Raw genomic sequence first — 18,174 nt, forward strand, 5'->3', positions numbered from 1 at the left:
ATGATATTTAGACTATTTACTCATAGTCAGAGAAGGTTTTAAGAATCTAAAGTGTTAAAGAGTTATTCATGGTCATTTTTTTTTTTTTTTTTTTTTTTTTTGTTCATTCTTCTCTAGGTTAAATAAAAACCTTCACATTCAAATTTATATTGAGTGATATAAATGAAAAACCATCATGGTGTAGTATTTTTGCATATTTTGCTTCTTCTTGAAATATTAATAACGCCTGCAATATCAGCCCAAGATGAAGAGTAAACATATCATGACATATGAACCCCCACCCCGGTTGTTATGGCTGAAAAGTGTCTGTTTAAGATGGGGTTAGTTTTAAACTTACTCAGTAACCCTAGCTATATCTCAACTGTTTTTTTTTTTAAATGGGATTGTGTAAATGTGACGTTGCATTCATTCCCCTGCAGGCAGTATAACCCTTGTCAAAGAATTGCTTCCTCCACAATGTTTAGATTTCTAAAGAAATTCTCAATCTGTTAAAAATTTTGATACCTCCTCTTTATTTACGAGATAAGATTTGGGAATATTTTATGACAGCTACTTGCCGCACCACGTGCCTGGTTAAAATGTAAATAGCTATGCAGTGTCTCATTTGAATGGGTGTATCTTCAGGACTCACTCCCATCTACTAAAATCATCTTTTGATAACACTATACGGCGTGTGTCAGGAAAACTTCTTTTATATGCACCTATTGATATGAGCTTGCATTTTTCCTACGCGCTGACCTGTACACATATGTTTGTTCATGCCGCTTGTTATGAGACATCCAATAAGGTCAGCTAATGGGGACTCAAGGTTGAATTGCCTTTAAGATTTTTAGCTCAGGATCCCGAAACCAGCCCCTACATTTAGAGCTTTACCTGTCAAGTATTGAAAGACAGATTTCCTTATGTTAATGTGACATATACATGTACATGTATTTAAGATGTCCTAATGCAGTGTGGCGCTAATGTTGTTGTATCTCTTGTACTTTGCAGGGCCAATTTGGGTACCGCATCGGAGCCACCTTAGACCAGAACAGCCTGAGCCTCTTCCAGACGGACACGCGCAATGCCTTACCCTACAATGTCCCCATCGGAGTTCCACCCTCTAACTGCCTGCTTCCTGAGCACCAGAATGAACAGTTTGTTGAATATAACCATAATGCAAGCAACATGACTGATGTAGACTTGTCCACACAACATATGAACGGCCACATGGCTCGTGCAAACAATTTTGACAATCCTGTGGACTTGACCAATGGTAAAATGGTCAAAGTGAATGGCTGTGGGAAAGCGGATGGCCAGTACGATACGGACAAGAGACTTCAGTCACATTACAGCCACAATGGTGTCTCATCCACAGTCACTGTTGGAATTCCAGACCAGTCTCATGGTAAGATCAGAGTTGTTTGCTCAAAACCCAATAGTTCTGTGTGCAACTACATATACCTGACTTGGCCTTCACCTTGCATGTAAATTTCCATGGTAGTTTTGAAACTTTTGCCTAAAGTTTCGTAAAAATTTATTTTCTGTCTTATCTACTGGAATTTCCAGTAGATTTTCATGCCATACATGAATTTTAAGCTTTCAGAGACTGTCTTCAGATATATTTATATGTATGTAAAATAGTTTTTCAAACAGCATTGTATAGTTAAAAATAAGTGTTTGAGAATAGAGAAGGGCCTGTATTGTTTCACACTTCTTTTGTCAGATGTTGAATGCTTTGACCAGATTTCTGAGTTTGAGCATGGTGAGGCGACACCAATTTAATTTGGTGTTTCATAGGTTGAACAACACTAAAAAAAAAATCCAAAATAGAATAAAATAAAACTTATAATCCATGTTTATCCAATCTTGATATTTTTATGATTTTACTGATTTTAAAGTCTTTTTGATAATTGAGATATGTCTTCAGTTACTGGAACAGTCCACATTTCCCATAAATTAGATGATTTTTAAGTTTTATTTTTGGTTTCATACCCTCCCCGACATTGAAAAAAGATTTATTCTGCCCATGAAACAACAAGTTATATCAGTGTGGCCTTCCCTTTTTAACCTACATGAAAGGCTCGGATGTCTTGCTTTCATTCAGGTTCTTTCCGCTACATATACATGTCGAGTTGAGAGCAGACTCCCATGAATGAGCCTGAGTCCTTAAGACATGTAGCTTTAGTTCAGGCTTACCAAGATGACTTCAGGCTACACTGATGTTACATGTACATGTGTATATTGGACAGGGGCCTCCGTGGGTCAGTTGGTTAGTGCGCTAGCACAGTGTAATGACCCAGGAGCCTCTCACCAATGCCGTCGCTGTGAGTTCAAGTCAAGCTCATGCTGGCTTCCTCTCCGGCTTTTATGTGGGAAGGTCTGCCAGCAACCTGTGTATGGTTGTGAATTTCCCACGGGCTCTGCCCGGTTTCCTCCCACCATAATGCTGGCCCCCGTCATATAAATGAAACATTCTTGAGTACTGCGTAAAACTCCAATATAAATAAATAGATACATTGGGCATGGTGATCAAAACAAAATGTTTTCTTGTAATTATGTGATGGAGATGTGTTAAGGTACACGTACACATGTACATGTAATACACAGAAGTCTTTGTTTTCTGGAGCTTTAGCTTGGCTATTTTGGCAAAGACATGAAATGCATGTATGGAATATGTAGCTGGTCTTATAAGCGCACTTCACACTCTTCTAATGGAGTGAACAGACGTGCAGTACCAGGTACCTAAATGTATTAAGGTTTTAATGTTTCAAGCATGTGTAGATTGATAATTGTTGTTGTCAACAGTGGCATATCTTCATGTGTCAGATCTGTGATCTATTTTTGGGGGGTGGGGTGAGGGTGCACTAGACATTAGGATTGGTATATAACTGTGGTTTATGGATGAATGAACATGTACATTTGTGTGTACACCTATCTATAACCCACATGAAGGACATGTTGAAGTTGCTCTAACAATAGATTGCGTTAGCTTGTTCAGCATACCCCAAGCTGGCTCCTTATCAGAAGTTCTATCAGATTGTAAGATGTACCATGCTTAACATCTGACAAGCCTCACAAAAACTGGTCCATAAAGAGGTACAAATGAGCTTTACTAAACTTGACACATTGACCATTTATCTTCGCTAGAGTAGTGTTAGCATTGTGAGATGCCTAAAGGGTATGTTCTAAAACATCATACAGTTGTGTCGGTGACCTCTTGTCACATGTAAAGACTGACTCGCTGTGAGCTATGAAACTGAAGACATCGTTAACAGTGTATGGTTTATACTTTATGATAAGAGGGCCTCTGTAATGAACCAAGATCTTGTGTCAGGTGTAAAATATTCTGCTAGACTGCTTTAATTTGAGGAGTACAATGGTATCTAGGTCAGCTGTTACACTCTAGCAGGCCAGTTACACCACTTGCCTCTCTGCCCAGTTTTACTGGCAGCAAAATTAACATCACACTCAGCTGGCAACTGTAATCTGGTTCCAGTGACATACCTGGTGAAACTTAAGCCTACCTTTAGAACAGTGAACAGTTTCTCTTTCAGTGTCAAATCTCCAATTATATAGCCTAGCCTGTAGTGTAAAATAAAATCTGTTTCATGGTGTAGTCCTGTAAATAAACTGGATTCAGTACTAATTTAATTTATTTACCAAAATGCAGTGTTAGTGTACATGTGTTGGGCCTTTGGTATATTTCATACCTTTGTACATCTAGTTCCTTTTATAGTTTGTCACCTTTGTATAAGTGAAATATTTTTGAGTACAGTGCAAAACACTAATCAGAGAAATGAATAAATTTATAGTTTGTCAAAATTCCACCATGAAAGTGAATGTTTCTAATTAAAACATGTCAGGAGGCACATGTTGTACATCTACATAAATTAAAGTTTATGCAGAATTTTGATGTATTTTGGTAAATATTTATACTCTGTGAATGTGGAATTTTCAAGTATTTCTCTGCCATTGACTTGATTACATGTACTTGCTTTACTTGGGGTACATGTACATGTGTATAGATGTTTTATTAGAAACTGCTTGATGTTGAAAATTTCCTGCAGCAGATGTACAGATTATGTTCTGTGCAAGAGCCAGTGTTTGGCTATGGAATATAGAGTGATTGTACAAATGTATGCCATGTGCATGTTGGTGTTTACTATGTGGTGGTCAGCAAGGCTTTGATATGGGCAAAGGTTAAACAGTTCAGCCAGATTCTTCCCTCTTTGATTGGCTGTGTTTGTGGTGACAGTTGAGGTCAGGTCTGTATACCTCTGCCCACACAATTGTACTCTAGATCTCAAGTCAGGCCAAATATTATCCCTTCAAATCCTGACTGAATAGACAGTCTGATAATGTATGCAGGGCACAGTCATGGCTGTGTACAAAAACATATCCCCTAACTATAGTGACAATAGCTGTAAAAATACCCATTGACAACTCCCAGCCAATCCAGATGAAGGACCAATGCAACCTAGACAAACACATAAAAACCACCCTGTAAGGACAGAGAATTATGTGTGTGTGTGTGTATTAATTTATAGAGTGGAAACAATGGAGCTTACATGTACAAGTGTCAATGAAGAGCTCTAGCTACTGTGTAGGGTAACTTGTTTATTGTGTGCAGTCCACAAAGTGCAATGCTAGCTTGTAAAATGATGATGAGAAATCTCTCTGACTGCGGGCAGTGTGAAAAAATCCTGAAGTGCACATTGCCCTGGTAGAAGCATTGTCTTGTACCAATGGTATATAGTGTGCATGTACTTGAGCAGACAGCCCCAGTATCTGCAATCATATCCGAATCCCCACAGGGTCAGCAGGTAACCCAGTGGCTTAGTTGGCTCTGGTAAGCCTTGGCAAGTGTGCTGTGTCTACCGAGGTGTTAACACGAACTCTCACTGCCCTCTGTCACAATATCTTCCGCTGCAGCATCCCTCTTGTTCTCGCAGATTTACGGTAATGAGGTTATCGTTGACTGTTTCACTCTGCATGGATTATGTCCCTTATTGATATCATACATGTACCTACGTATGGATGACACCATATTCTACAACAGAAAGGGCTTAGACTGATGCATCCAGCTGGAAACATTAAAACCTTAATACAAGGTCATATTTACATGTACATATAGGTACATGTATCATACCATGTCTTGGGGAAATACGTGCACAACAAAGAAATTGTCAAAACATTCACTGTGTATCTGTTTTGGATTTCATTTATTTTATCCCACACATCAGCAAAAGCACACAATGTCAGCTGGGGCCTGTACGTCGGTCAGTCTGGTTGTTTGCCTGTCTAGTCCTTTGTCTTGCTGTGGTTTCCATGCAGTAATTGAGCCAAATATTGTCTGATTTTGAACAGACTTGTTTTTGGATCTAGGATAAAGTTTGATAGATCAGGTGAATCCAATGAAAGTGTTGCTTATCTAACTATTTCCTTGATTCAGATTGGTTTTTGATTTTTGTGCAGGAACGGTGTTGTCCGATTTTGGTGAAATTTTGTGGCCCCTCACATCAAGTTCAAAAACTGGCTTGCTCTATGTACAAGTTTTACACTTTTTATTTTATTTATTTTTTTGATTGGTGTTTTATGCCGTACTCAAGAATATTTCACTTATACGACGGAAGCCAGCATTATGGTGCGTGGAAACCGGGCAGAGCCTGGGGGAAACCCACAACCATCCGTAGGTTGCTGACAGACGTTCCCACTTACGCACGAAGAGTAAGCCAGCATGAGCTGGGCTTCAACTCTTTTGCACATTTAGTGTGGCATATAAAATGTCTAAATTTGCTTTTTACTATGACAGATACATGTATAGTATACAGCTCAACTGGGAACAAGACATAGGGCTTAGCTGCTATAAAGTGATTTCCTGATCTTTGGTGGAAGCATTGGGCCATTACTCACATTTGAATTGACTTAACGACTTCTTTATTTTAAACTCCTCAAAACCTTTGACATGGTCTGAATGAACTCAAGGGAATCAGTTATGAGTAACAGGAAGCAGATTAGACAACAGTGATTCGAGTACATGAAAATGATAGTTCAATTGAATGATTGCAAGCACCTGTTACCAATCCAAATTAAATTATTAACACGTGCATTTACACAAACCATCCATACTTGCGTCAGTTGATTTGAAAATGTGCAGCTGTAGAAATATCACTAACATAGAATGAAACTTGTTTGACTTTTACAAGAAAGAATAATTTTAAATATTGAAGCTTTACCACACGTGAATGTTCATGTTTTTAGAGCATTGGTTCTTTTATTACTTAAAGTAGTAAATTATTACAAAGTATGAAATTGTATCAGTCAAATACATTGCTTTCTTTTGAATTTCATCATGCTACTATAGTGATTGTAGCCCTCTAAAAAAGATAAGAAAGGCAATGTGTGCCTTGTTTATCAAAGTACTATTTGATGCAGTAAGAGGCCGCAGAACATGTTTTTGTCACTTCAAAGGTATTGCTCTATGCTTTTCTGCTTTGAGAGCCATTCTTGCAAAATTTGTAGTGTGTGTGTTTATGAAAAAGATTGTAAGCAAATCTTAAGATGTTTTTGTGGTTTTAAGTAGTTGTGCTTGACATTTTTTTTAGAGGTTAATGTAATTCATGAACTTCTTGTTTAATGTGAAGAGCTTGTTTTCATTTTCTTGTAATGGGCAATTAGACTATGTCTGTACACCTCTTAGATTTTAAGAATGTGTTGATTATTTTCCTTGAAGACGCCCTTAGCTTAGTGCAATACTGTGCTAGGATGTCAATACATTCAGTTTCAGTAAAAGTTTTGGGCCCATGTTGAGTGAAGAGCCTACAATGCAGTGGTCAGTCTTGAAAAGCTGCCTCAATGCTACAACAAGCACATTTACACATACCACGTACACCTACAAGTGTTTCTTCACTGTATTGTTGTCATGCATGATATGCCAAGTGCATGTAAAAACTACTTGGTAAGACTGGCCCCAGGTTTGCTTGAAGGCACATGTTCAAATCTTGTCAGATAGCCTGTTTATTGTTGAGGTTTCCTCTGTACCAGACTGGCTGTTCTCCAAATCTTGTCAGGTAGCCTGTTCGTTGTTGAGATTTCCTTTGTACCAGGCAACTTTTCTCCAAATCTTGTCCGGTAGCCTGTTCATTGTTGAGTTTTCCTCTCTACCAGGCTAGCTTTTCTCCAAACTTTACATGACCATCTTCCTGACAAGGGAATCATTTTAAGTTTTACATTGTGCTCATTTTGGACAATTTTTTATTTTATGGCATCACTTTTAAAGGTATGAACAAGAATGAATTGTGGAATATTTAGCAGCCCTATCTGATGTGAAACTTGCTTCAGTTGTGAAAGGTCTTTGTCCAGTGTTTCTAAAGATGTTCCTGTGTTTCTAAAGATATTAACATAAATTTACAAAGATCCAAGAATGAACAGATTTACCTGCACTTTATAAACTTTTTTTGATCAAAGGTCTGGTATTATACAAAATTGTTATGCCCTTGCACATGGTACAAAGGTCACAAAAGTGCATTTGATGTTCAGAAGTCATCTTCATGCGTAAGTTGATCGTGATTGGACTCTGGCTTCTCTTGATGTCATAGAACAAATTCTGTCAGTCTGTGTGATTTATCTAGTGGATCTACTGCTAGTTTTGTCATCCAGTTTTGTCTTCATCTTAAAAGTTTTTATTGCACACATTTTATCCTTACATCAGAAGTGCCTTATAAATCATTTTTGATCCCAAGTTGTTTTAGTGGTGTTGAGTTAAGTGATAAAATCTTTGATGAGCAATCATTTACTGAATGGCCTGATTTCAGGACTCACTCTTATGCGTTTAGCCATTGGAAGAAATCTACTTTGATGTAATGAAGGAATAGAACATTTATGTTATGGCATGAAGTTCTCTGTAGCCTATCTATCATCAATACAGGCTTCATGCTTGCATACACAAGTTTGCATTTCTTTGTTAGCATGGTTTTTTCGCATACTTTGGTAGCATTAGAAAATGCATATAGTGCAAGGCGTACAGAGAAGGAAACGTCGGAGTGTGTAGCATGTTTATGGAATCTGCTACTGTGATGTACAGTTGTCACTTTTTGCATGGTTTGATTCAACGTAAATAGCAGACAACTATTGGAAACAGAAAATTTCTATTTTTTTTAACAGGGAGTTTTGTTGATAGGATTGTTAGGGTCACAGTAGGTAAGCAAATTGACCTGGAGCTGACTGAATTCTCACCACTGTTTACTCTTGGTTAGAGTTTTTCCATCTGGACAGGCTCATCAAACGGTCTATGGAGGCTATTTGAGCTGAACTCCTGTATTAAGTGCTATTGTTAAGTCCAGTTAACAACTGTTTGAGGTCGACTCAATTTTGTAAAATGACAGTTTAGCATTCAAATTGTAAATACGGGGGGAAACTTGGGCTGTATATTATACATGATTCTGACACTAGACCAGGAGAAAACAAACCCTGTGTAAATGTCAAGAGGTACCTTCTCTCCAGTTAACCTTCATGTAATGTCAGTCACAATAACTTTGGCTAGCGACCTATTTTGCAAATTACACCAGATATCTCCCAGAAGGCCGACATTAGAGATAAATGGCCATCAGTACCTTAATCGTCACTGTCAAGTTATGTCATCGTGTCTGTGCTGGATATTCAGTCAAAAGCTTTGAATTGTGGCTTTCGTGAGAAAAAGTTACAGCTGCTAGTGTTGCATAAGCAGTTGTCTCAGTACTCACCATTTGCAGGCTTAAAAACGGGTGTAAAGTACGCATATTGCACATAGGGACCGACTGCTGCCAAGGAAAGGTGTGAGATTGTCTCTTCCTATAAATCAGAGATATTAAGTGTATCTTTATGCTCATTGTCTGATGGGTTTCTGCTGTACTACAGGTCATCATTCAGGACCTTTATAAAAATTTGTATTGGAAGTTTTCCTATAGTTTTACATACATGTACATGCAAGTCAAGGAAAATGGAGATGAAGTCAAAATCTGAAGAATACAGTTTTAAGGGAAGAAAACATAATTGTGGCATTATTTGGGAACAGGGAATTTGACGGCCATATTAGTTTGTACAGTATGTATATCAAATGGCCCTTGATACATCCCTGGTATTCCTGTCTAACCTGGACTCAAGAAGCCATTGTCTAAAAAGAAGCTTAATTGATAGCATCTATGTAACCACATAGCAAAGTATGTGATAGGCCTAAGTTGATTGTAACCTCCCATAGGACTATTTACATGGCATACTGCTTTGGTATAGTTATATGTGGAATCAAGTTAAAAATTGATTTACAGAAATGACACCTGAATTCATATCCAGTTTTCAAACACAATTTGATACATAGTTCTACACAGGGCATTCAGCGAGCTTAAGCAGTCTCAGTCCATTAGGAAATAAGTGCACACACAAACCTCTAACTGGTGTAGAGATGTATTTGTCAGACATAAGAGATGTTAGACCTATTATTGCTTTTATGTACTACCATGTGCTGAAGAGGCTGCCAGATCACAGTGGTCTGTCTTTCAGATGAGAATAAAGGTTATTCATATAATGAATGTATGGGCCATACTAACAATGCCCCCACTTGATATATGTAGACTTATTTTTCTCCACATGTTCATGAACCAGTGTACTTTGATATCGTTGCTCTCTTAGTACATGCATGTCAGTATTAAGAGAGGATCTGTACGTATATGTTATCTTCTTCATGTGTGAACTTGATAATTCATTGTGATAAAAAATATGTCAGGTTATGTGTGCAAAAATTAAATTCACTAAAGCCAAAACCATGATGACTGTTGTTCTATTGAGTTCTGTGTTTGAAAAAAAAAAATGTTAGAATTAATATATTCTTCCCCATTTCATTTTTACAGTTCATATGTGATTTCCAAGCACGTGAAGTATTTGTGTTGAGAATTCAGATAGAACTAATTTTTTAGTGATGTGATACTTTATTGATTATTGATGTGATATTTAATTGTGCTTTACAGGTACAGGTTTTCTGAATGTTTTGTCTATTGGGAGAAGATAAGTGTGTCTTTAGCCTCCACATCCGAGAGTCTACAGAATACGTGTAGAGTTTCACCTGTTTCACACCCTCTGCCACTGTTAAAGTGGCAAAGTGCACAGCAGTCACGTGTCCTCTGGCTCCACAGTGACAATAATTTGTTCAGACAAAGTTTGTGTTTTTATGTCATTGGTTTTCTAAATTCATGAAATTCATCATTTTACAGTTGCATCTTTAAAGTTTGCAGTTCTTTACAGTGTATTTTGTTCGATGTACACATAGCATTTTTTGCCCACAAAGCATTTGACTTGTGCTCAGTTAAATTTTAATTTCCTATCTTTAATACATGTACAAGTAGCACTTTCTTTGTTGCAAAGACTGTATATATTGCCCTCACAGAGATATGTTCACACCTGTTTAAGACATCATATCAGTATTTTTCAACTTAAAATTTTACAATCATTAAAATTTTTGCTGATATCTTCAGGCTTTGTTGATAGTTTTTTGTGTTGGTTTAGGTACTTCCACCCTTGCTGTCCATTGTAGAGGGACAAAATGTTGACTGGTGTGGCAGGGTGGGAGAATTGATTTGGCAGCTGCCTATGTTTGTCCTTCAGTGGCAGTGCTATGGGCAAACCTCATTATGAATTAGTCATAGATGTTCAACCTCAATTGTACATGCTTTCTGGGAAGTTAACTATATCCCCTGTGTGGTTTTGTTTGCCCAAGAACATGCATGTGCAACTTTTGTTTTAGGTTATCAATTTCTGTCTGACTTGGCTATCCAGGTTACAAGGCCACTCTGCTGTATGTATGTCAGTGGCTGGTGTGTGGTTAGAGGGCCCTGCACTGAGGATTGGCCCAGCTTAGTGATAAGACCGTGGGAAAATCCTGGCAGGGTACAGGTGTAGAGTTCCAGAGATTATTGATAACTGTTGGTCTGAAGACAGCCTGTATTACCAGGCAGAAAGTCCATGAGAAATCGAAAACCAGCCGTGATGTATTGATGGGCGAAATTACCTTCCCATTCAAACTAAGCAGCCTGACCACTTGTTTGGGCAATTTTGGCCATCACTTCTTACTTAGCTCAATATTGAACTGATACTTCAACAATGATGTCCGTGCATCCTGCCGAGTTTATATACGAGCATTACTCACCTTTAGCACCTCTGATTGAAGGTAGAGTATCTCTGAGGAACAGAAGCAATCCATTTTCTTTTGTTTCTTCCATTTTCTTATTTTCCTGCTTTCTTTCTTTTGACATGTGTACATGAAATTTTTGTTCTATGACCACAGATTTGGTCGCATCAAGTTGAAGGCAGTATAGACTTTGACGGCCGTGGGTTAGATTTCTTGATATTGGATTTAGTTGGTTTCTCAATGGTTGAGTGTAGAAGTATCGGTTAAATGCACAAGACGTGATTTCTGATGAGGAGTGTACTGGTTCCCTTGAGAATTGTGGCGGGCTTTCTGTGGTGAAAACACCAGCCGGGCCCATAGATTGACAGAAGAGAGTGAATTAGGGAAGACTGTTCACATTGCTCATTGATTGGTTATTCTCGCACTCTCTCTCTCTTTCTCCCTGTCTCGCTCCCGTCTTCGGGGATGTTCTCATTGGCCTGGGAACCTGAAAACCTAGAGCACTGGTCACAGTGTTTTCACGACGTACATGTACATGTAGATTGAGCTTAAACTAGTGGCAGATGGACCGGGCATCCATGTACATGCATATAAGAGCGTGACAAGTGGCTGTGGTGTTTGGTGGAAGACTTATCATGGAGTTTTATCCGGGAAGGCTGATATCCTCGTTTCCATTGCATCAGAGCTCTTACACAGACTGGAAGCTCCGTACCACCTTCCCAGGTTGTATTTTAGTAGATTCGACTCTGTTGCTATCTCGCATATATTGGAGCGCATTGTGATGACTTTGTTGTCCAGGTCCAATAAGGTGATATTTTTGGGAGTCTGTTTTGATGTACCTGCATGTAAATCTGACTTCATTTCTCGTTATGAACATGGAAGTTTGTATAGGTCCTATTTCTGAGTGTAAGGTGTGAAGCTGTGTTAAGGAAAATGTTACAGGATACATGTATTGTGGTTGTTAATCTAACAATGTTACATGTTGTTGTCTACACACTATTGTCTGTCAGAATACATGTGTATGTGTATGCTTCCAGCGTCACTGGAACTTTCGTGCTTGAACTTTCATGTACATGTCAGCTTATATAAAGTTTTTTTAACCCACACATGGTAAAAATTATCCCTTTGAAGTGTATTATGGATTAAGGTCATGTTTACTAATGAGGAAACTTCTTTACTCATCTTTAACATGCTTAATTTTCATTCTTTCTAGGTACTTTTTGTCTTCGTGTGGTTTGATAAATATTTGGTTTGTTAAATTTCAATGTGGATTGAAGCACTACATGCTTTTTTTTCCCCTCTAGTTCACAGATAGCATTATCACGGCGTGTAGGCATTGTTTAGCCTGTTTTAAAGTCTTTTGAATTCTGGTAAATATTTAAGTAGCTCGGGGCATAGAGCTGTTTTTTCCACCCTCTTAAGTGCATTTTGTGAAAATGGGTTAGAAGTTGTTGAAGTTTATTAAATTTTTTGACAAACCACCCCCGTCTTGAATCAGATTCCGGTTTGTTGGGGTATATACATAGTATACATACACGATGTATGAGTTAAGTTAAACTTAACCCTGTTATAAAGTATTAAAACATTTTACCCAAGCTGCTGTTTTAGGGGGAAAATCAGGTGGATTTGCAGATTATTTCAAAGTTTTAAATATATTGGATAATTCTTATGAGGCAATGGGTATTCCTGGGGTTGAAATGTTTGGTCATTGAAACTCAGTTTTTACAGCTCAGAATAAAAATGATCCCTGGAGCCCAGGTCATCTCAAAGATGATATTGAATCCGGTAAATGTTAAGAGTTCCAGATACAGAAATGATTCTGTGTGCTATATTTTATCTACTTCCATGTCTTACAGTGTTTCTAAATTGAGTCGGATTACATTTTACACCTTAAGGTCATATGGGATGATATTTAACATTTTGACCCCCTCTGTTGTCTAGTCTTGAACAGTTATCTTGTGGCTGTTTGTCAGGAGGTTAATTTCAGGTACTTTATGGCATCATAATGTACGAGATCATATGTTGGTTTCGTGGTTTCGTCCATGCGGTATCCAGTTTCTTCCTGCAGTAAACGTGGAGTGAAATATTGTTAAGTACTTTGCAAAATACCAATGAAGAGCTCTCGCTGTTAACTGGCTATCTCGCTGTGAGTATCAGGCCCTGGACTTCCCATGTCACTTGTTCGTGCAGCTATTTCTCATTCCGCCTCTGCTGTAAGTCAAGGGATTTTTCAAATACCTAGCAAAGTGCACTAGTATATTGAATGAAAATAAACCTGAAGGATATACATGCACACGAAAATTGAAAAATTCTTGAGTAAGGCTTTCAGCACCAGTCAAATAAGTAAATAAATAGCTGTGACTGATATCACTTTACAGATAAAAAATAATAATAAAATGTGTTTTTTATAAGCATTTATCATTAGTGATGTATATTTTTGTGTTTTACAGATGCTGCTGCCCACTTGATGGCTGGCTCTCTCACTCCTCCTGACAAGGTGAATGGAGAGATGGGGCCCACTGCCACAACGAGCCCCTTGTCCATCAACACCATGGCAACCACGATACAAACCCCACCCAGTCCCATGCCAACTCCGTCCCCTCCGATGATGAGACACACAGAAGTAGATCAAAGACCTGACATACGCCATCCCAATGGCTATGAAAGAAGGTGAGGAGAAATGCAGTTTTGATGCCCCTGTCAAAAGACTTTTACTTGTGGTGTTCGCTTCTTTGAAAGTGAAATTAAACTGGACATTCCCCAGAGAATTTTGTGAATTTGGAAGTAATTGATTGGGTACACTATTCAGCTAGCCATTTTTATCAAGCTGGGAAGAATTATTAAAGAAACAAATTTAATATTGCTTATACACATGAGGATTCCCCAACAAGATGTTTAGTACACCGTAAATATTGGTGAAGGTAGAAAGACAGAAAGGTAAGAAAGCTGATTAAGAATGAGTCCTTTTACACAAGTTATCAGTGTGTTGAATTGTATTAGTAGAATGGGAAGTAAACATCTTAGTATGGTCAGATTGTCATGAAGACACTTCCACATTTACTGTCCTTTTGGCAAGGATGATGTTCCCAATGTGACCATACCAGTCATCTGATAAATGCCTCATTAGTATAAATATTTCAAATGTCCTTAAACTCCCAAAAGTGGTAAGAAGGTAGTAATTTGAAAGGTGGTGGGGGTGGGGGGGTGGGGGGTGTAACCACATATAATCTCACAACGTGAAAAATTTTACAATTTAGTTCACCTGCTTGAAGCTTGTATGAGAGGTCATGGAAAATTTTAGTTTTCATATAGTAAACAGTGTTCTAGTGAAAATTCCACATCAGATTCATATAGTTGCAAAAGATGGGATCCCCAGTAATATTTGTTTTTACTTTATGAATGTAAATTTTTTTAGCTGCCTTGCAGAAAATGACTTATCTAATGCAAAATGCTGACAAAAAGCACATTTCATTTCCATGTATGAAATTAGTGGGTTTTAAGGGAAAGTTGATTAAAAGTGCGTGTTGCATTTACATGTCAAAGTAATGACCATGATTTGCATAGCACAAATAAAAAACTGACCCCTTACTTTGTTAACAGTCTGTAATGTGTTTATAATTAGATGCACTACAATGTTTTTTGTCTCTCTTTTTAGCCACCATCAAGACCAAAGATTAACTAGGTGAGAGTTTACTTGACTGTGTTGTTGTAGCTAGGTGTCATCAGACATATCTGTGTAGGCTAAATAAACAGGTATTCACATCATGTCCTGTTTGATTTATGGCAACAATTACTGGATTGCACCCTTTAATTGTTGATGTATGTAAATCTGTCTTCAGCCTAATAGCACATGAGTTTGAGGACAGGAATGACAGATAATAACCTAAGATCATTTTTGATGGATAAATAATTAGTAAATTGGTCTACCTGTGCACACTGCTACAGAGTGTTTTTTTCGATAGGTTCATGCACACTGAAGTTGAAGCTAGTTTTATATTTGAAAAATATTGGTGATGTGTTACTAAACTAACATAGTCAACAGCGCATTATCAACTGTATTTAGGAGAATTTGAATTTTTTTTTTTGTGGTTAATTTTCAGACTCAATCCAAGTAATGTTTTCAGTATTTCCCACATCTGTTGATGTCCTCTTAATTTTTCAGGGAAGCAATGAGAAAATATTTAAGGGACCGAGGGGACCAAATATTGGTAATATTACACGCAAAAGTGGCCCAAAAATCATATGGAAACGAAAAAAGGTGAGGGTAATTTTTCTTATATGTAGCTTCTGTCTGTGCTGGGTGGTAAATTGTATAAGTTAGATTACAACAGTATATCAGCAATTATTGCAAAATACAACGATACCGGTAGATGCTTTGTGTTACACCATGTTTACTTCCACGATTAATTGCCATGTTGCACACCCATGTACTCACTTTGTTTAAATAAAGCAGTAAAATTACTCCAGTGTAAATTAGGCTTGTAAAACTTGTTCGCCAAAGGCACATGTAGAACTTTGAAGGAAATTTTAGTGTTCTCTTTTAAGCTCCAACGGTAATCAGAAATTTCTCACACCTAATTTTTGTATTGAAAACAGTTAATGCATATTATAAAGTCTTCTGCAGACTAAGTTAAGTAATTGACTCATGGCCTTTTCTTTGTGTGTTCCAGGTTTTTCTGTCCACCACCATGTATATATTTATTTGGTAATGGCTGGAAGAGGAAGAGAGAAGAAATGGAGCGAGAAGGGGCATCAGAACAGGAGTCCCAAGTGTGTGCCTTCATGGGGATAGGCAACTCTGACCAGGACATGGTCCAGCTTAACTTAGAGGGAAAAGTGAGTACTGGTATACATGTACAGCAAGTAGTCTCAGTCGATAGCAGTTGGTTGTTTCCACTCTCCAGCAATTGCAAATGTTTTGAGTATGTCCAAAAACCTACTATCACTAGATTTCTAGTCGGAGCTCGGTTCATGCGAGACCCACTTTAGAGCATTATGTGTTGGGGGGGAAGTAAAATAAAATGCTCTGACCAGGACATGGTCCATCTTGAGTTAAAGGGAAAAGTGAGTATCAGTATATATGTACTAAGAGCGTTAGGTGTTGTCTGGAAATGAGATGAGAGCTCTGACCAGGACATGGTCCAGTTTAACTGGATGAGAACACATTTACAGCTGAGAGTTTTTGAGTTATAGTGAATTAAAAAGAGACAGCACTGAGCACGACACAGTACAGCTTAGAGGGGAAATTGAGTTTTGAGTTGTATGGAAATGGGACAATAGCTCTAAGCAGCTTAGGTGGGAGGGAAAAGTGTGTACAGCTTAAGGTACTTGTAGTGGGAAATGATACGATAGAGCTGAGAGAATTTTGAGTTGTAGTGAAATGAGATGACAGCACTGGTAGAAGGAAAAGTGAGTATAGAGTTAACACAGAGGGGAAAGTGTTTTAAAATCTAGGAAAATTAGATGGCAGAACTGAATGGCTTTATATAGGTGAGTATAGGCTGCATTTTCATTAGCTATAGGGATTAAATGAGATGATAGCTCTAGGCAGCATCAGTTTGAGGGAAAAGTGATTGTAGCTTAAGATAGAGGAAAATACATTAGTAAAGCACAGAGAAAAACTTAAGAAAGGTCCATTACAAGCAAACAACCTGAGTTATTAGGCGGAAAAGTCTTTTTGAGAGGACTTTTTTGCAGGGAAGTGTTGGTACCTTTACCACTTGTCTGTAAATGTTCTTGTTTGGTGATCATGAAATGTTAGCAGACATGTCGGACAGTATCATCTGGTGTTTCAAAATTCCCCAGATATTTCAAGAAATGTAAAGCTATGTTCCGTCTGATGGATTCAATTTAACAGGCTCTGAAAAAAGTAATATTGCAAACATCATGCCCAGGACGTGTATTCAAAGAGTCTGTTCATGAACTCTGTAAGCATTGCTTCATCAGAATACATGATGGCACAATAATGACATTGGACGATAATAACTTTCTGGGAAATTCATAAGAATTTAATTTATTTAGTGAACTCGAGCAGAAGTAGATAATTGCAAAGCCTCAGTGAACGTATTCAAAGACACAATGAAGTAATTATGGGAAAAATTTCCTCGCCGCATGTATGGTAGCCAGCCCATCTAGTCTTGAAAATGTTTAAATACATCAAGTACTCGAGCTTGATTCGCTGTGAGCATGTTCGCGCAGCCGACAGCACTGGTTTGCTTAGCAAAGGCGGCGTATTGATTAAAGCGTGGGAACTCTACAGCTGGCCTGAGAGCCTGGAGCAGGTAAAATTTGACAGCTTCAGATTATGCCCAGCTCAGTTTAACTGTCGCCCATTTACCTTTCCTGTTCACCGGCTCAGCTGATAATTTGTCTTCCTTGACTGAGATATGCATGCATTTTATAACCAGCAAAGTCTCGCCGTTGATTAGACAAAGTAAACATGTGTAAATACCTTCCAACTTGATTGCGTCTTGCTCACATTAAAATGATGCCATGAATAAAACAGTTATCTCAGATTGAATTCTGAGAACTCATTGGAGGGTCTTTAAAAAGCGCAAGGATTGCTTCATGATTTGCTGAAATAAGCAATATTAATATGTCAAATTTGTCATAAAAGAAAATCCGAACTTTTGAATTTTGACACATCATAACATTTTTCAACCTTCTTCATAAAGAAGACTTTTCAACCCATTTTGGAAGTATTGTAATTTTTCAACTTTTTCGCATGTTGGCAAGGTGTTTTTTGAAGGCATTATTCCGTGGTGAGGAATTAAAGTAAATACATGTGCAGATGCTATGAAGTAGTAATCATTTGGAACAGATACGTGTATTTTCTGTGCAGACTTTTATATGGTTTGTTTACACGAGTTCTGACCTAAATTGTTGACAAATTAGTGAGATCATACAAATATTCTGTCACTCTTTCATTTTGACACAAGAAGCATTTATATACACATTAGGTTTAATTCATGTGATGAGTAAATATCATTCATTATGGCCAGACGACAATTTTGCTCTGTAGATTAATTAGTACTAAT

At 37.8% G+C, this 18,174-nt stretch overlaps 1 protein-coding gene across 5 annotated transcripts in view; it reads left to right on the forward strand.

The window, feature by feature from the left end:
* The window catches only part of LOC135466698 (recombining binding protein suppressor of hairless-like), a 55,682-nt gene that overhangs the window by 26,952 nt on the left and 10,556 nt on the right, over positions 1 to 18,174 (forward strand). For all 5 annotated transcript variants that reach the window (XM_064744346.1, XM_064744345.1, XM_064744343.1 and 2 more), the window contains 5 exons: positions 991 to 1,387; positions 13,588 to 13,807; positions 14,793 to 14,819; positions 15,300 to 15,395; positions 15,808 to 15,973. In XM_064744346.1, the coding sequence (XP_064600416.1) occupies positions 1,168 to 1,387; positions 13,588 to 13,807; positions 14,793 to 14,819; positions 15,300 to 15,395; positions 15,808 to 15,973 (729 nt within the window). In that variant the 5' untranslated portion in view covers positions 991 to 1,167. The remainder of the gene's footprint in view (positions 1 to 990; positions 1,388 to 13,587; positions 13,808 to 14,792; positions 14,820 to 15,299; positions 15,396 to 15,807; positions 15,974 to 18,174) is intronic.

Source organism: Liolophura sinensis, chromosome 6 (assembly GCF_032854445.1).
Source record: "Liolophura sinensis isolate JHLJ2023 chromosome 6, CUHK_Ljap_v2, whole genome shotgun sequence".
In the NCBI taxonomy this organism is placed as follows: domain Eukaryota; kingdom Metazoa; phylum Mollusca; class Polyplacophora; order Chitonida; family Chitonidae; genus Liolophura; species Liolophura sinensis.